The sequence below is a fragment of the Macrobrachium rosenbergii genome, chromosome 29 (assembly GCF_040412425.1).
Source record: "Macrobrachium rosenbergii isolate ZJJX-2024 chromosome 29, ASM4041242v1, whole genome shotgun sequence".
Lineage (NCBI taxonomy): Eukaryota > Metazoa > Arthropoda > Malacostraca > Decapoda > Palaemonidae > Macrobrachium > Macrobrachium rosenbergii.
In genome coordinates, this window is record NC_089769.1 from 1,645,466 (window position 1) to 1,665,196 (window position 19,731).

General features: G+C 37.9%; 1 protein-coding gene across 1 annotated transcript in view; it reads left to right on the forward strand.

The window, feature by feature from the left end:
* LOC136854469 (uncharacterized) overlaps positions 1–16,199 on the forward strand; it is a 23,348-nt gene extending 7,149 nt beyond the window's left edge. Inside the window, exons 7-17 of the mRNA XM_067130768.1 lie at positions 835–1,118; positions 1,698–1,797; positions 2,324–2,422; positions 3,416–3,705; positions 3,964–4,074; positions 5,176–5,274; positions 7,086–7,241; positions 9,005–9,160; positions 9,798–9,908; positions 11,139–11,258; positions 12,482–16,199. Coding sequence (XP_066986869.1) covers positions 835–1,118; positions 1,698–1,797; positions 2,324–2,422; positions 3,416–3,705; positions 3,964–4,074; positions 5,176–5,274; positions 7,086–7,241; positions 9,005–9,160; positions 9,798–9,908; positions 11,139–11,258; positions 12,482–12,595 — 1,640 coding nt within the window. The 3' untranslated portion in view covers positions 12,596–16,199. The remainder of the gene's footprint in view (positions 1–834; positions 1,119–1,697; positions 1,798–2,323; positions 2,423–3,415; positions 3,706–3,963; positions 4,075–5,175; positions 5,275–7,085; positions 7,242–9,004; positions 9,161–9,797; positions 9,909–11,138; positions 11,259–12,481) is intronic.
* Positions 16,200–19,731: the final 3,532 nt, after the last annotated feature.

The following is a 19,731-nucleotide window of genomic DNA, read 5'->3' on the forward strand; positions in this document are numbered from 1 at the left end:
TTCATTTTCGAATTTTGGGTAAGAGAAGCCTCTAGCAAAATAGAAATTCAAGTTGGGATACCATTTTCAAAGTGTTGGAAATCAAAATAGCTTAACTTAAAAGCTTCTGGTTTTAACAGCAGTTTTCACTTAAACTTCTGTAGTTAAAAGTTAGTGAGTATTCTTTAGTTTCCACTCAGGGTATCTCTGTCGAGTTTTCTAGCAATTAGAAATGGCAAGTTCCTTCATACCTTTATTAAATCTGACCCAGATTAGTTTTCACTTTAACTTTACCCATAAAAAGTGTCGTGCTCAATTTTGCCTATACCAAATTTTATTTTATTCGTAGGAAAAGGTTTCTGATCAAAAGTTCTTCCTGAAGTTTTTAGCCATCATAATCATCTGATCAGTAGCAGATCGCAAGTGAATTTTTCTCATAAAAGAAGTTCCGTCCTAAAAATAATAATGATCACCCACTTTAAATCTCCTAACTACACACAAGTGGTCAGCTTCTGTAATGCAATCGCAATAGGGTTATGATTTGAAAATTTTTGATAACAAAACTTCTTTGCTCAAGAGGTAAGTGTTACTTCACAAGTTATTATACATTCAGTGTTTGAGAGGCACAGTTGTTTGGGGGAGGGAGTGGCCAGGATGGGAGAGAGGTAGGGGGATTTGGGAGGTGGAAGGGTGGTATTTTTTGGGGGAAGGAGTTTGGGCTGAGTTGGGATACGATGCGACAGCCATGGGTTAAGCTAGGTACGCGTGTTGCTGGACGCCATCTGTGACACTTAAGAATTCAGCCAACGTCATTACCACCTTCTTCAGACAAACACACGACATTCCTTTCCGCAGGGATGAAAGTCATCCACTTCGCAGCTATTGGAGGCCAGGTACCCCTTCTGGAGGTTCTAGAACCCGTCTGCGAGCTGGGCGAAAAAGCAGACAGCGGTCAGACCCCCTTGCACCTGGCGGCCAAGCGCGGCAACTTGGAGACGGTTCTGTGGCTCGTGGAGCAAGGAGTCAGCTTCAGCCTCAGGGACGACAGAGGAAACACTGCCGAGGACCTTGCCAGAGAGAACGGCCACGCTGTAATCGCTAGCTATCTGTACAGCTGGGTTCTCCTCCAGCAAAGGAAGGTTAGACCTTGTGGTGGTTTGTCGGTTTCTGTCAAAAATCTGGGGATGAGTCGAGTGGAGATTGTCTCTGTGACATGGGGAGTTCCTTGTGATTTCAAGCATATAGATAGATAGATAGATAGATATGTATGTATGTATGTATGTATGTATGTATAGATATATAAATGTGTGTTATCCTCCATCTAAAGTAATTATAATAACAAATGTTCAGTTATCCTCTATCTGCAATAACTTTGAAAGCTAATACTCTGTTATTCTCCATCCACAGTAACTTTAATAACAAATGTCCAGTTAGCCTCTATCTACAATAACTTTGATAACTAACACTCTGCTATTCTCTATCTGCGCTAACTTTAGTATCATACGTTCAGTTATCCTCTGCGCACAGCAACTTAAGTTATCCTCCCGGGTAATTCTAATACCTTACGTATGTCAGCTTCCACAGTGGCTCTAATAATGTTACCTTGTATAGTGGCTCCAATAACCACTGCTCCATTTTTCCTTCAGTAAACAGTGCTCTGTTGTTTTCCAGAGTGACTTTAATGACTTTAATAGCTAGAGCTCTGTTATCTTCCATAGTTTCTTCAAGTTGTTGCTCAAGGAAAACTCGTGAATATCATGTCCTTCTTCAACGCGGGAGTCGACGTGGACTGCAGGGCACAGGAAGAAGATGAATGGGGTTGGTATTATTATTATTATTATTATTATTATTATTATTATTATTATATTCAGATATTCCTATGCCTCATTAGCTTGCAAAGAAACGAGGCCTTCCATGCGGAAGTCTTCCTTGTCAATTCTGGCTAACATTCCCTCCAACTGGGAACTGTGTCATCTCAGATTTGTTTTCCCTGTTACTTCTTTCGTAAACATGTGACAAACTGCTAATTTCCTTACCTAAAAATCTTCTGTTTGCTCATTTATTCATCCACTGGCCGGTAGCAATTTTAAATGCAGTCGGGTATTTGTCATATTGGTAAGTATCAACATTACCAAAACTACTGGTTGTCTCACAGGGTGGTACCATGGGTAGTTCTGGAACTGAGAAATTCGAGAGCAAAAGCTGTAGAAATCAATAGCAAAATAAACAGTAGCGGCATCGATTTATAGTGAAGTAGGAGTAGTAGCAGCAGTAGCAGCATTAATATACGTAACTATAAATCCTATAAGTCTATATCTGTGTCTATAATTACCCCGTTCCGCAGGTCTTCGAGCTATCCACTTAGCTGCTTTGTATGGACACCTGGATGTCGTCAGCGCCCTTGTGCTGGTTGGGGCCCGGAGAGAAGCTGAGGATGACATGGGTAAGAATCATTCGTTCAGATGCTTCAAATGGCACTCGAACTTATCTTGAAAGTAGATAGTGTTTGAAACAATAGCTGACAGTTCAGTAAAGTCAACAAGCATTAACTGTTTTTTTTTACAATATTTTCTTTATTTGGCCAAATTCCCATTGATTTCTTTCATCTCCTTCCAATTATTCTTTCTAGAATGCCATGTATCCCTTATTTTCTCATATTCTTTCACAATTATCAGTATGTGCGTCATAATCTTGTAATACCTGAATAAAGCGACTCTCTCGTCATAAACCTCATCGTAATCCCATTATAAATTTCGTGAGGTCGTCTCCCTTGTCATAATCACCTTGGCTTCAAAAGTATCTTCGTATTTGTCATTTCATAATTTTCTAATCTGTTTTGGATACTATTAATTTCTTTTTACTTGCTCTGCGTGACTGGCATTACGTATAGTGGTCATAATCATTGAATATGAATATGGTGAGCTCTTGAAGATGTTCATCATCATTAAATGTCACCATTAGTTCCTCTTCAGCACGCTAAGACGGTACCTGCAAGTCAATTAATGTCTTGTGAAGATTATTTAATAAAAATTCAAGGTCTCTGCTTGCAGTGTCTGTCAACGAAGGTAGACGAAAGTTATTCTTGATTCAGTAGACATCATCTCTGATGTTTCAGTGCAGAAATATTCATGGTTCATTGTCAAAACAATCGTCAGACTCTATTCTTGATTACATAGAGAGATTCTATCATTGATGTTTAATCGCAGAAATATTCACAGTTTAAGGCGTAAGCAAGAGTGTTTGGAAGACGAAACCTTCCCTAAATCTAAAGGTCTGTTGTTGGCTAGTCTCAAGGCCCACCATTGCCAAAATAATCATCAAAGTCCATTCAGAACCTTTTGGCCAATCCTGTTGACAAAGAGACCGACAGAGAAACCGATCTGAAAACGTACCGTCTCTGCTGAAGTCACGAAAACTGACCTGCCAATTCCTGCAGGTAGCACAGCGGTTCACTACGCGGCTGCAGGAGGCCACGTCGACGTCCTGGAACTCCTGAAGAACGTGGGTTGCAAGTTGGACATGTGCAACAACCTCAACATGACGCCTCTGCACTTCGCTGCCATTCGCGGGAAGACAGAGGCCGCCAGCTGGCTCTTGGGACAAGGGGTCCCGAAAAACGTCAGATCGGACACAGGTCTCTCGGCTGCCGATATTGCCAAGAAGGAAGGCCACTTCTCGCTGTCGATACGCCTGAAGGAACGTCAGAGCTTAGAGCAAAGGACCAAGGTGAATTAATTACTCTCTCTCTCTCTCTCTCTCTCTCTCTCTCTCTCTCTCTCTCTCTCTCTCTCCTCTCTCTCTCTCCTTCCTTCCTTCCGGAGCAAATTACCTGTCTTCTCACACATTCACGGACGGACGTCTCACCACCAGCATTTCAAGGCTCGGTACACGATACTGCCAAAAAGTACCTTAATTTTTCTTCATTTCTCATGTCTCCTGCAGAAGAGGGCGTGTTTCTAAAATGTTTTGTCTTTTCTTGTGCAGACTTCGAAGGGAAGCTCTGCCCTGGTGACTATCAAGAAAAGGCTAGGACGCGGAGGCTTCGGAACAGCGTACCTAGCTGCTATGAACGGCAGGGAAATTGTTGTGAAAGAGGTAAGCGTCATGCGCAGTTTACAAACTTCAATTATATATATTTTATTATTCTAAATCCCCACCAGATTAGTCAGTGTTGAATATTTTTGTAGAAACACTGTGTCAAAGGCGTCGTTCTGAAACCTTTCAGAGGCGTATCTTCAAGCTGAATCTCATTTTCATTAATGTGAAATGTTTCAGATGTGCATTAAAATGCCATTGTTTATTATCCTCCAGCATTTTAGCTATGGAGCCCAAAAACTCTAGCTCACTGGCTTTCAGCTCATTTCAGGCCATAGACCACCACCCAAATAAAGAAAATAAAGGAAAAAATTGTGGCCCATTTCGATTTTCGTTTAAATATATTTCTTATGCAAGAATTACAACTTGTAGATCATCATTTTATGTTTTAATAATTGTAATACAAATTGTTCTCTCCTGCATTTCTGTAAATTTAAAAGTACATGCACCAATCTCCAATTTATTACTAAACATAGTGAACGTGCTGTGGACCGCCCAAAATGTCACCGTGGACCACCAGTTGAGAACCAGTGCTCTAGACCACTGACATTTCCTGAAGCATTTCACCATTATAACTTGGTGCTCAACGTCGGTTACTGATCTTAATTATTATTATTCTGCAACTCTGAAAAGAATTCTCTCTTTCTCAGTACCATTTCAGTTATTCTGAAGCTTTATATCCCAGTGCTGAGTGTTGCTGATATTCTACTATGTTTGAGCTGTGTACCCTGATACTTACGATCGTTTTCTAATTTCTGAAACTCTTCAATTATATTTCCCAACGGCCAATGTTACTGATATTATTAGTACTTTAAATACTAAAAGCCAAAGTTAAGTGCAGCGTCCCTTCGGGCCCTAGCTGCAACCCATTCCATTCTATGTACTGGACCTCCTTGCATATTCTCATTCTTCCACCTTGCTTCCCACCTTCTGCTAATAATTGTTTCCTAGTGCAAATTCGAGTTTCCCCTCGTTACACCTTTAGAAAGTTTTCACGCTCAGCGCTGAGTAACCTCATAAATCCCAGCTCTAGGCCTTTGGCATAAATTGCATATTTCAATTCCGGTTTCAAAGCTCAATGTCATCTCTGTTTTCCCCAAGATTAAACTGAACAGCGAGTCCGAAAAAGACCTCATACCCGACGAATCAGAGGTGCAAATTCTGAAGCGCTTGAAGCATCCGAATATCGTGACATTTGTGGTAAGTATTCAGTAGTTTCTCTCTGTTCCTCTGTTCGTGGTGACTGGAGACACATGTCTGGTTTCATGTACAGCCCTCTCTCTCTCTCTCTCTCTCTCTCTCTCTCTCTCTCTCTCTCTCTCTCTCTCTCCCGTCATTTGCTTGGACGAATCTCACCATCTCTCATCATCTGCCTTTCTCTATCATTTTTGTCTTTCTGTTGCTCTGTCCATACTTCCTTGCAGTAAGCAGATGGTGTAAAAGTGGGTATGAGATGGTGTAAAAGTGGGTATAAGATGGTTTAGAAGTGGGTATAAGATGGTGTAAAAGTGGGTATAAGATGGTGTAAAAGTGGGTATAAGATGGTGTAAAAGTGGGTATAAGATGGTTTAAAAGTGGGTATAAGATGGTGTAAAAGTGGGTACAAGATGGTGTAAAAGTGGGTATAAGATGGTGTAAAAGTGGGTATAAGATGGTGTAAAAGTGGGTACAAGATGGTGTAAAAGTGGGTATAGGATGGTGTAAAAGTGGGTATAAGATGGTGTAAAAATGGGTATAAGATCAGGTTGGGCTGACGCGAAACGTCGAAAAAAGTGCAATATAGGAAAATGAGTCGTGGTGTAAAGGAAAGATGGTGTAAAAGTGGGTACAAGATGGTGAATGGTTGACATCTGCAAAAGTGGGTACAAGATGGTAGACTCACTAAAAAGTGCAATGAAAATGAGTCTGGGATAGTGGAGAGAAACTGCAGTCTAGTGAAACAATTCGAAAATATTTGTAGAGAGAGAAAATTGAGGTTGAATGTGAGCAGAACCAAGTCCATGAAATGACAACTAGAAAGATGAAACGATGAATGTAAATGCAGATGGCAGAGACTGGAAACAGTTGATTTACATAGACATTGGAAAACAAATATAAACAATGATAAGAGAAGAAGTGACTCACAAGATACGTGGAAAGGAAGATAGCAGGGTGCGTGAAAAAAAGACCGGGAAGAGACTGGGAGTATTTGAAAGACAAGGGTAAATACATCAAGAGATTGTTGGGCCAATTCCCCTTTATGGAAGTGAAGTGTGGATGTACAATGTAAAGGAAATTGAAGAGGCTGAAACTATTAAGCGAAACTGTTTGATGATTGTAAGGGGCGTATGAGGAATAGAGAAGGAAATAGATAGAGAGATTAGTTAAAGTGGCATAAAAGGCTAGAGTAGGTCAAAAGATGAATCAGATTGTTTGAGATAGCCTGAAAGGAATGTTGGACGATTGGTTTGTTAAAAGATCGTATAATTAAGAATTTTTAGGAGCGAGGAGGAGAGGAGGACCTAAAAAAGGCTGGAAAACTGACGTGAAAGAGTTGCCTGGGTGGAAGGGACTTGATAAAGAGGAAGTATGAAAGGTGCGTGGAAGAGTAAGGAATTCCATGGAGTGTTCATGAGGCTTCGTTGTACAGCTGATGAGCTCCCTGTTTACGTGTATGAAGCGGCTAATTTTGAAGAGATTATCTTCACGGGGTATACACCCACAACTCAGGAGTCTAAGGCTAAGAATGGTGAGTGACTCTTACGTAATTCATCCTGGAGCCACTCCCTGTTTCTTCAGCTGTAGATACATATAAAATCTAAAGATAAAAAGTTGAACGTCTATATTTACAATCATAAACTGGCACACTTGTTCCGTGTGAATAGGGTTTATCTTCTTATATAATCTAATATTCTTTGGAAGCTTGAATTTCAAGTCAACAGCCCCTATGGGCTTGTTCCATAAGAACAGGATTCATCCTCTGAACACACATGTCAAGGCAAGACTATAGAAATCTATAATATCTTCCCCAGGGATGTCAGGTCCACGGAAACACTCTCAACATCCTGATGGAGTACTGCAGCGGGGGAGACTTGGCCCAGAGAATTAAGCAGCAGAAAGCCAGGAAAGAGCCATTCCAGGAGAAGCTAGTAGTGAACTGGGCGAGCAAGATTGCCTCTGCTCTGCACGTAAGGACATTGCTTTATTACCTTGTTTCTGGAATAAAGGCCATATTTCAGTGCACATGCAACTAGGTAAGAAAGTGAACGACTATCTTCCGAATACTGAAGACCAACAAGGTTTGCAGGACGAAAGATTGATGAAGACAGTTTTAGAAAGTTACGGCAAAGACAAATGATATAGGACATTAGCTGAGCGAATATTACCTTTGGCAGTGCAGCTAACAAGTCATCTTGGGCTATTCTGCTGTCTCAACAAGGGGCTCCCCGTATGAGTGTAGCGCCGCCAGTGCACCTCATATGGTGCACTGTAGGCATTGCTATAGGTTGTTTGCAGTGTCCCTTTGGCCCACTAGCTGCATTCACTAATTAACCTTTTACCTTACCTCCGTTCCCTATTCCTTTCTTCAGTCTTGCTGTCCAAGCACTCCGATTTCGTGTTTTCACTGTCTCGGGCACTAAATGGCTGAAAATGCCTCACATTTCGTGTACATTGAGCGAAGGTCTGATTTCAGGAATGCAGGCTAAGATAAGGACTATTTTCTCTCTCTGAAAATTGCCCAGTTTCAAAAAAGGTTTCGTTCCAGGCGAAGGAAGCCTGGCAACATATTTATTTATTTATTTATTTATTTTACTAAATATTAGATGTTAATGAATATTAAGTAATCCTGGAATAACTCTCCCATGATTTAACAAATGTTTGCAACGTAACTTTCCGTATGGATATTTTACCAATAGAATTTATTTTTCATCAGTTACATTCGACTGCTTCTCGGTAAGCTGTCCACCTTCTTCAACTTTACCCAACTCTAATCATTACATCTCATTTAAGAGCAGCTCCTTTGGAATAGAAAAGTGGGAATATGACATTGATAAATAATGATAAAATGCGTCTTAATACGACTGTACAAAGCACTTTTAGACTTTGTGTATTGAAGCCTATTCTAATAAACGCCTTTTTGACTGTAATAAACTGCACAACACCATTCTTTCAGCCGCCCTTTTTACCCCCAGTCCGAATCTCCTCCTCAGTCACTCACTCACTTCTGGCAGTGCTAAATTAATCAAAATTCCTCAGCCCACAAAAGTTACTCGCCGGCAACTTTCGGGACAGATTTTAGGAGTCGCGTAGAATGTTCGCTTGCTTCGCAACTTGCAGGGGAAGTTTTGCGTAGTCCTCTTTGTTATTACCATCCTCTTCCTCTCTCTGATGATTCGCTTTGCAACGGCAGTTGGAAAGTTTTGATATCGTCCTCACAATCGCATCTAAGTTTGTCAGTGTAATCATCGTCTTGTCAATGTAATTACTATTTTTGGTGGTTATTTTTATCATTTTCTAGGTAAGGAGAGGGGGGCCCCCATGTTCCGTCGTATATCGTGGCTGCATAAACAGAGTTGACTTTATATAACGCTTTCTTAATTATGCATATAATCCCCTATTCCGTCTTGCGTAAATCTTTCTGTAGTTAAATTTTATCCATCTCATATATATTACTCCCACTGGGTACAGACGAAATCTGATATTTATTTCTCAAACTTAGGAGAATCCACAGAAACATCACAAAAATGCAGTAAGTGGACGTTTCATCCTATCGAAAGGCTGAAATTAACGATTAATTACTGAAGTATTCAGGTTATGCAGTAGGATTAAGCACCAAAGAATGAAAAAATAACTTCCCTTGACCAATTTTGACCCATAAACCCGTGGCTTGCAACCATAGGATCCTGATGTGAGCTGCCAAGGATAAAACCGTTCATTTTTATCTCTTCAGTACATCCACCGCAAGGAGATTCTTCACCGCGATCTGAAACCGGAAAACATCTTCCTGTCGGGCTCGGATTCCATCAAATTAGGAGATTTCGGACTGGCGAAAGTCATTGAGGAGAAGAAATATGCCACGTCTATCGTGGGGAGTCAAGCCTATATGGTAAGTTCTTGATCCATGACGCTTCTGCCTGGCTGAAGATTGCGAGGCAGTGAAATGTGGCGTTAGGTTTCCGTAGACTTTCTGAGTTCCAAGGGGCATAAAATACAAATTGTTTGTATTAATATTTATTGGCAGTTTTCGTATCATAACTTTTTTATTCTGTTTGTCTCTTATAATTTACATCTTTTTATTCATTACTAGTTTAGTAATCTACCCATCATTCCTTAAAAAAATTTTTTTACACTTAAAAACTGCTTTGAATGTCAAAAATTCATATTTTTTCCGAATCTTTATCCGGAGAGAATCACGTACCAAATAGACGCGAAATTGATTCTGTTTTATACACACAAACACACACACATACACACACAAACACACACACACACACATATATATATATATATATATTATATATATACATACAAATATCTATATGTATACATGTATACATATATATACAAACATACACAGTATTTATATATATATATATATGTATGTATATATTTGTATATATATATATATATATATATATATATATATATATATATATATGTATGTATGTATTTGTGTGTGTTTACAAAATTCCCTAATTTATGCCATTCCAGTTCATTCAAAAGATGAAAATGATCTCTTCCAGAGTCCAGAGACCTGCAGTGGGTTTCCCTACAACGAAAAATCTGACATGTGGTCATTCGGTTGTATTCTGTACGAGGTGGCTTCCTTTCAGAGAGATTTCATTATTTTCAAGGTAAGAAAAACTCTCAGTAAAGTAAGTAAGAAACCGATTTTGGTAGATCAAGTAACAAGTAAGTAAGAAAGCATTCTCAATAAAGCGAGTAAGGCACCACTTTTAGTAAAGTAAGTAAGAAAGGACTTGCAATAAATTAAGTAAGAAAGCACTCTCAGTAAAGTAAGATAGAAAGAACTCTCAGTGAAGTAAGTGAGAAAGCACTCACACCAAAGTAAGATAGAAAGCACTCTTAGTAAAGTAAGTAAGAAAGCACTCACAGCAAAGTAAGATAGAAAGCAATCTCAGTAAAGTAAGATAGAAAGCATTCTCAGTAAAGTAAGATAGAAAGCAATCTCAATAAAGTAAGATAGAAAGCACTCTCAGTAAAGTAAGATAGAAACCACTCTTAGTAAAGTAAGTAAGAAAGCACTCTCAGTAAAGTAAAATCGAAAGCACTCTCAGCAAAGTAAGATAGAAAGCACTCTCAGCAAAGTAAGATAGAAAGCACTCTCAGCAAAGTAAGATAGAAAGCACTCTCAGTAAAGTAAGATAGAAAGCACTCTTAGTAAAGTAAGTGAGAAAGCACTCACAGCAAAGTAAGATAGAACCACTCTCAGCAAAGTAAGATAGAAAGCACTTTCAGCAAAGTAAGATAGAAAGCACTCTCAGTAAAGTAAAGAAGATAGAAAGCACTCTCAGCAAAGTAAGATAGAAAGCACTGTAGAGAAAGCACTCTCAAGATAGAAAGCACTCTCAGCAAAGTAAGATAGAAAGCACTCTCAGTAAAGTAGGTGAGAAAGCACTCTCAGTAAAGTAAGATAGAAAGCACTCCCAGCAAAGTAAGATAGAAAGCACTCTCAGTAAAGTAAGTGAGAAAGCACTCTCAGTAAAGTAAGATAGAAAGCACTCTCAGTAAAGTAAGATGAGAAAGCACTCTTAGTAAAGTAAGGAAGCACCAGGGTAAAGTAAGAAAGCGCTCTCAGTAAAGTAAGTAAGGAAGCACCCAGAGTAAATGAAGAAAGTACTCCTTTAAAGTTTCCTTCGACTGGTGGAAATTTCATCTAGACAAGTTCTAATCCATACAAAATTTTTTTGAAATCTTCCTCCAACTTGGGAGTTTATGTGGAAGATTTCCATCCCCCACTTTTTGTAAATAATAGTTGAGGATTCTTGTTTGTCTCTTCGTAATTTTTCTCAATGGGTTTAATTTGATATATAAAAAGCTGTGGTACCTGTCTTTCATTTCAGCTGGACAAGATACCAAACACATTCAACAGTGAATATAAAAATCTCGTTTCGTCATTGCTGGAACAGGAGCCTAGTAAACGACCGAGTTCTTCCCAAGTCACTAGTCTTCGGTTATTTAAGGTAATTGATGCACTGTACATCATATTGTCTTTTTCATTAATGGTTCTATTCTTCTATTTTTTTTTTTTTTGCAGATTTCTCGGTTCTCTTGCAAAATCTGTTTCTCCCGATAGCTGAGCACTTTTGAAAATCATATTTTTTTGACCTCTCAATCTTCTCAGCCCTTGTGAATACTCCTGCTTTCCTGGTTTCAGTCCTTTTTAGAAACTCCTGTTTTCCTGGTTTCTCAGTTCTGTTAAAAACTCCTGTTTTCCTGTTTCTCAGTCCTTTTGAAAACTCACGTTTTCTTGGTTTCTCAGTCCTTTTGAAAACTCCTATTCTCCTGGTTTCTGAGTCCTTGTAAAAGCTCCCTTTCCTGGTTTCCCTGTTTATTTGAAAATTCCTGTTCTTCTGGTTTCTCAGTCCTTTTGAAAACTCCTATTTTCCTGGTTTCTGAGTCCTTGTAAAAACTCGCTTTCCTGGTTTCCTTGTTTATTTGAAAATTCCTGTTCTTCTGGTTTCTCAGTCCTTTTAAAAACTCACGTTTTCTTGTTTTTTCAGTCCTTTTGAAAACTCCCATTTTCCTGGTTTTTCAGTCTTTGTAAAAACTCACGTTTTCCTGTTTCTCAGTCCTTGTGAAAATTCCCGTTTTCCTGGTTTCTCAGTCCTTTTGAAAACTCCAGCTTTCTGAGTTGTCAGCCTTCTTGAAAACTCCTGTTTTCCTGGGTTCTCAGTCCTTGGGAAAACTCTTGTTTTCTAGGTTTCTCAATCTTTATGAATACCATTTTCCCGTTTTCTCAGGTCTTGTCAATGCTCCTGTTTTCCTGTTTCCTCAGTTCTTGCGAATAATCCTGTTTTCTGGTTTGTCAGTGCTTTTGAAACCTGCTGTTTTCCTGGTTTCTCAGTCATTATGAAAACCCCCCTTCACTTCTCATTCCTTTGTGGAATCACCACTCCTTCTACCTTCTAATTTCTTTTGAAATTCTTCCTTTCAGGAAACACTCGATTTGTGTTTTGATTCTAAGGCTCACAGAGTCAGGATGACAAGAATACAAGTTTCTTCTTTCTCCCTTTGATTCGTTCTAATTTAATTCGATACTAATATGAAGAAAAACAGCTTTTATTTGGTTTGTTTTTGTTCTATATTCTATAAACGAGATACGTTTCATTTCATGTGACTTTAAATTACGTACTTCCAATTCAAAAAGGGATTAGTTCTGTTAAGATTTGTATATTCCCAACAGACCAGTCGACCGAAATCGCAGCATCAGGAGACGTATCAACGGCAGTTGAAAGAAGGTCGCAGGGAAATAGCACAGAACACGAATAATCTGATGCATTCAGTACTAAGCCACTGATTTCCAAATGGAGGTAGTAATGCTTTGCAAAACGAATGTTGGTTTCCTATGTTTTGTTCCTGTTCCCTCACTTAACAACATATTTGTTTTCATGGTATTAGCTACTTACTTTTATTAGTTCAAAGCAAAGTGACAAAGTTTTGGCATCCCCTCCATGTTAGGAAATATAATTCCCCCTCCTGCAGACAAACACTTGCTCATATCTAGTCAACAAACTTTCTGTAAAATCGTAAAATCCTGTTTTTAAAGAATCCGTTAGCACTGGATATTTACTGTATCTGTTCATTTTTTTGTGGGTAAAAATATGTTTAATAGTTTCTGAAGTTTCAGAGACAATATTAATTTTTTTCTCGGCTCGCCAACACCTCCTGTGATTGAAAAAGGAAGTCCATAGGTGGTAAACAAAAAGAAAACAAAAATAAAATTTTTATGTCATCCCTACAGCAAGAGCCGTAAGCTCAAGAACTGTAAATTTAGTGTAAAATGTAACTTGGATCTTGTGACAGAACTTCGGAAGTTTCTAGAAGACCCCTTTTTTACATTGTCCCTTTGTACTTAATCTTGCAGAAGTTGACGGTACCTCTCAAGAATCATCCAAGAAAGTCTTTAAATATGTAAAAATATGGATAAACGTTTCATTCTTCTCACATAAAATCATCAAATGTTTCACACATAAAATTACTTGGAGGATTTGCAACAGATACCCAAGTAAGTGAGAAAATAATGTGCTCCAGCAATGAAAGGGTTATGTTGTCACTGGAATGACTAATGTCCATAACTTTAGGTGTGGGAATTATTTTGCAAAAGAAAACGAAAAAAAAAAACTCATAAATCCATTGATATGGTTTGCTACAATATCAGACTCTCGAGAAAAAAACCAAAATATGTGATTGAAACTGTGGGTAAGATCATACCAGGTAGTGAAATGACGTCGGCAAACAACCTGTTATGACCAAAAGGTCGAAGGGATAACCAGCCTATTTATCCTCATATTGGAGTGGACTTGTTTCTTTTCGTTTCAGTCGAGAAAATTCAAGCCAGTTTGGGCTACAAAACATGATACTAAATGAACATTTCTCGTTAAACTGATCAAGTGTTGTTGGTCGGAATCGAAAGCCTTCCTTGCAACTTTGCTTATGTTCGTTTGGTATTAAAAATAAGTAAGGCGTGTTATTTTACCATTCCCATAACCAAAGGGCTTTAGAGGGAAAGGCGAGAGTCTGTGACTGTGGACTTTCTATAGAACATGTAAGGGAATGCTGTTCTCGGGACGGGTAAGTGTTTAACATAATCAGACCACTAATGACGGCAACTTGGTACCAGTCGTAGGCCTTTTATCTTCATGGAATCCCAACACTTCTCTTGGAATGCTATATACAAATAATTATGCATTATATATGCATAATTATGCGCCTATTCAAGTGCATTATTTCTAATTCCTTTGCATTAGAGTGATAACATGTCAAATACTAAACAAGACTTTGTTCATGCAGATTGGTACTTTGTCTCTGCAGAGAAGATTCTTCATAGTATTTGCTGTAACAATGACCAGAATTTCAGTATTCAGCAGCGTGACGCAGGCTTTATACTGAAATGTCTAACTTCTTTCACTACAAGTAAATAACTGATTTGCTAAGTAGCGAAAAAAGAAATAGACTGTTGAGATAACTTTTCGAAATCATTGGAAGACCAGTTGACAATTTATTTCTCCTGAAACATATCAGCGAAGCAGTTTGTAGCTCAGTGAAAACGCCACTGCAAGCCAGGAGTGTCTGCTATTGTCTGAGGGCAACAGTGCAAACAGAGATTGCTGAGGGACCAATGAGTCATTGTCTTTACTGCTTGGTCAGTTGGCAAATTGTGTATGAAGAATTAGCAGTGGTATAGGACTGTAAAACATTTCTAAAGGTACGAGTACACTGTAGATATTTTAGATAGACTTGCTCTGTATCCAGAGCGCTCTAAATAGTGTAAACGACAGTGAGAGTGGTCTAGCTAGACTTGGATCTCCGATTTCGGTAGAGTTGTTGTAAGTCTAGCTAGTGTTGTGGTGGACACGAGGTTGAGAGGACTAGCCAGTGTTGTGGTGGATTTTTTCACGAAATGGGATGGACAGTGTCACTAACACACCAATATGAAAGGTTCCAGCAATGTGTCGTTGACGCAGTGCCGAAGAAACTGCTCTGATATAGTTGTGGACTTAGATTTTTTCCGACACCCACGCTGAAAAACGGATAGTGCCTGACAGTGTCACTAAGTCTGAACCAATATGAAAGGTTCCAGGAAACTCTGGTCTGAAAACGAGCAGTCTCGCTAATTTAATCTAGAAACTGGTCTGAAAACGAGGAAGCCAGGTCTAGCTAGAAATCTGGTCTTTAGAAAACGCAATAGGAAATCATGGTGCCTTTCCTGAAAATAATCGAAACTGGTCTGAAAACGCAATAAAAAAACACTGGTCTGAAAACTGACCTGGTAAAACGCAATAGAAACTGGTCTGAAAACGCAATGGAAACCGGTCTGAAAACGCAATAGGAACTGCCTTGAAAACAGAAATTGAAACTGGGGAAATTGACCTTAAAACACATTAAAACTTGCCAATGAAATACAACACGAGAAACTTTATTAAAACTGGCCTGAAAACACAATAAAGTGGCCTGGAAACAACAGAAGCTGGCTTGAGAACACGGTAGATACTGCCCTGCAAGCGCATTAAGGACTGGCCTGAAAATAAAATAGACTGGCCTGAAAACACAATAGGAATTGGCCTGAAATCACAAGAGAAACTTGCCTGAAAACACAGTAGGTAATGACCTGAAAATAACAAAAATGAAGTAATCTCTTGCAAGTAAAGAATGAAGAAAGAACACTGGAAAATAATTCCCACAAGTTCCAACTATTTAAATCTCTTGGTTCCAAGTGGTAAGGAGGGAAAGTCTTATGTTATAGAATGTACGAAACTAGGAATTTCAGTTAAATGTCATCTCAAATAACAACTGCAAGAGTGACAATTATTTTTAGACTTGTGAAACCATGCTGCCACTCATTTCTAGATGCAATATGTTACAGAATATTTGAGCATTGACTTAAAGTTGAGTTTTGTTCCATTTCTCAGAAAGCATAAAAAACTTACTCTTGATAAATGCACCTTTTTCCTGTCAAAAATGATGCTTGCATTAGTTTGTATTGTAGAATGTGGTAAGGGTTTATAATTATCATGTAATGATGTACGTAGTTCATTAAGGGATATGAAGATTTTAACGAAATGGCATGTGTACAGTTGGCTTCAGAACTTCTTTACACATCACGAGAAGCAGAGGAGAGAACTGGCAACCCCTGCTGTTGACAAAAAGTCATCTGACAAAATGTCAGAGTAATGCTAATTAGGTAACAATATTGCGGAGTTGACAGACGTCTCCTTAGATTGCTGGATATATAGTAGGTGACAGAAAATGAGCGTAAAACTAAAATTATTTTAAGTAATTTTACCTTATGGCTTAAGGCAATATTATTGCAGGTGAAATAATTAAGAGTTAATCTTGTTCAACCCAGTGAACTCACGGATGAATTTTTATACCTGATGTAATAAAAAGGATTTCAAAACTTGTTTCTGATATGTTTTAATGAGTAGTAGCCTCTATGAAGTTAAAGATGGCGTTGGTCCTGAATTGCAAGTTACATAAAGTTGACAAGAACTGTTATTTCTTGAAACTTGTCTTCTTGTAAAAGTGTCCATTGTCACATAGTAAATATTCTATGGAGAGTATTTTGAACTAGATATGAAAAAGAGAAGTGCTCTTTCAGTGTGAATTATGCGATAATGTTCGTCATTAAAGAGTTGCCAGTTTTATTTTTTATGACGAGAGAGGCATAGTCCTGTCCAAGGAGTCTGGAGTAGTAACTAAGATACTATGTTAATTAATACTAAAATATAAGCTATAAAATCTCATTGTCTTCTCTGATAACTTTAAATCGAAGTATTTACAGTTCTGAATAATTATTGTGAGGAAGTAACAATAACCACTGATGCAAAACAAACATTTTGTTTAGAACTGGTGTTTACACAACTGGCTACGATGGAGGAAGGTGGCGCTCGAATAAAAGACGAAAAATACTAATTGGTTACAGTCTTGGTTCGAGAAATACAGAGAATACTATGTGTGGAGGTCAAGTTCCTACTTCAATACAGTTCAAACGTTTTTATATACTTGATAGTTAGAACAGTGTAAGAGCAGACGCCCCTAAAGTGATATTTGTCGAAATTTAAATATCTAAAACTTGTGCATAGTGACACCTGGCAACTGCATCAACACGTAAACAGCGACGTGGAGGGAATTGGAGTCCAACGTTTTCAGCTTATTTATTTTTGAGCTCTTGTATTCCATTAAATTTATTGTTGTGTTGCATTTATTTCATGTAATCTAATTTCCTGATGCTTATTTCGTGACTGGACATTCTATTATATGGAGTTGATAGCTTATAGCATCTTATCTTAGTAGTTATAATCATAAAGCTCATAGTAATCTTTAGAATGCAGAAATTCCATCTATTCGATGACTTAAGGGTAAGAAGAAGCCCATGTTGACAGAAACACACTTCTAGCTTTGATCTTAAGAACAGTGATGCTCATATCTGCTTGTCTTGTTTGAGGGTAAAGATAATCAGTTTTTAGTTAAAGAATTTTTAGAAATTGTAATATAGAAGAATGTGGATCATACGAGAAGTTAGTATCGAAAGTTTGAGACTGATAGTTTTCTATTTCAGAAACTATAAACTGAAGGCAAAAACACGACGTCGTATTTATTAAGTTACTCTTATTCTTAATTTTTCTGCTTGATGGAAGAATCCGGAGGACTCCAACCAGGTCTCTTACTCGCTATTTTTCGTTTATTCATCTTATTTTCATTTTTCATTACGTAAAATATCTAGAGCGTTTGAAACTCAAAGGAGAAATAGCAACAAGAGTATCCATTAGCTGGAGCGTTTGAAACTCGAATAAGAAACAGCCCCCAAAATATCCTTTAGCTAGAGCGTTTGAAAGTCCTATGAGAAAAAACAACGTGGATATCCATTATCTAGAGCGTTTGAAAGTCCTATGAGAAAAAAACAACGTGAATATCCATTAGCTAGAGCGTTTGAAAGTCCTATGAGAAAAAACAACGTGAATATCCATTAGCTAGAGCGTTTGAAAGTCCTATGAGAAAAAGCAACGAAAATATCCATTAGCTAGAGCGTTTGAAAGTCCTATGAGAAAAAACAACATGAATATCCATTAGCTGGAACGTTTGAAAGTCCTATGAGAAAAAACAACGAAAATATCCATTAGCTAGAACGTTTGAAAGTCCTATGAGAAAAAGCAACGAAAATATCCATTAGCTAGAGCGTTTGAAAGTCCTATGAGAAAAAAGCAACGTGAATATCCATTAGCTAGAGCGTTTGAAAGTCCTATGAGAAAAAGCAACGAAAATATCCATTAGCTAGAGCGTTTGAAAGTCAAATGAGAAAAAGCAACGTGAATACCCATGAGCTAGAGCGTTTGAAAGTCCTATGAGAAAAAGCAACGTGAATATCCATTAGCTAGAGCGTTTGAAAGTCCTATGAGAAAAAAAACGAATATCCATTAGCTGAGCGTTTGAAAGACCTATGAGAAAAAACAGCCCTCAAAATGTATCCATTGAAAGTCCTGAGAAAAAGCAAAAATATCCATTAGCTAGTTTTGAAACTCATTTTCTCATTTTGAGAAACAAACGCCCTAGCTAAAATGTTGTTGTTTTTTTCTAGATGACTTTCAAAAGTCCTATGAGAAAAAGCAAAAATATCCATTAGCTAGAGCGTTTGAATCTCATTTTCTCATTTTGAGATTCAAACGCTCTAGCTAACTGATATTTTTGTTGTTTTTTCTCATTTGACTTTCAAACGCTCTAGCTAATGGATACTTTTGTTGCTTTTTCTCATTTGAGTTTCAAACGCTCTAGCTAATGGATATTTTTGCTACCTTTGTCATATGAGTTCCAAACGCTCTAGCTAATGGATATTTTTGTTGCTTCTTCTAATATGAGTTCCAAACGCTCTAGCTAATGGATATTTTTGCTACCTTTTCCCATTTGACTTTCAAACGCTCTAGCTAAAGGATATTCTTGTTGCTTTTTCTCATATGAGTTTCAGACGCTCTAGCTAATGGATATTTTCGTTGCTGCTTCTAACATGAGTTCCAAACGCTCTAGCTAATGGATACTTTTGTTGCTTTTTCTCATACGAGTTTCAAACGCTCTAGCTAATCGATATTTTCGTTTTTGTTTCTCATTTGACTTTCAAACGCTCTAGCTAATGGATATTTTCGTGGCTTCTTCTAATATGAGTTCCAAACGCTCTAGCTAATGGATACTTTCGTTGCTTTTTCTAATATGAGTTCCAAACGCTCTAGCTAATGGATATTTTTGCTACCTTTTCCCATTTGACTTTCAAACGCTCTAGCTAATGGATATTTTCGTTGCCTCTTCTAATACGAGTTTCAAACGCTCTAGCCAATGGATATTTTCGTTTATGTTTCTCATTTGACTTTCAAACGCTCTAGCTAATGGATACTTTTGTTGCTTTTTCTCATACGAGTTTCAAACGCTCTAGCTAATCGATATTATAGTTGCTTTTCCTTATTTGAGAGCGTTTGAAATATCTGCCCTCTCATTGGCTGTCAGACTCATCACCTGATTGGCCGTTGTCCCCGCTTAGCCATGAATGAATACGATGCCTTCCAGCTGCGGTTCCTTACGTCACAAGGTGGTTGCCACAAGACGCCAAAAAACAAGCATTTAAATCCTGCTATATTTTAATTAGTCGATTTATTCTATCTTTGTCCTTATCAGAAGACATTAGGACATATTCCCATAACTTTAAAATAAAAAAAAATACTCTAGTATTCTTTTTTAACTGAAATTAATTCATTCTTTGTACAAAACAGTTGCCATTTCCCTCGCAGACGACATCTTGCATTATAGCCAAAATATAAGGTAGCAATCCTTTTCAAAAATTATATTAATTCCTCTAATTTCTTTTTTCTGAGCGCCTAATTTATTTTAAATGAAATAAAATTTAATTATAAGTCTTTATTATATAGTATTGTATTTTATTGCTTATCCTAC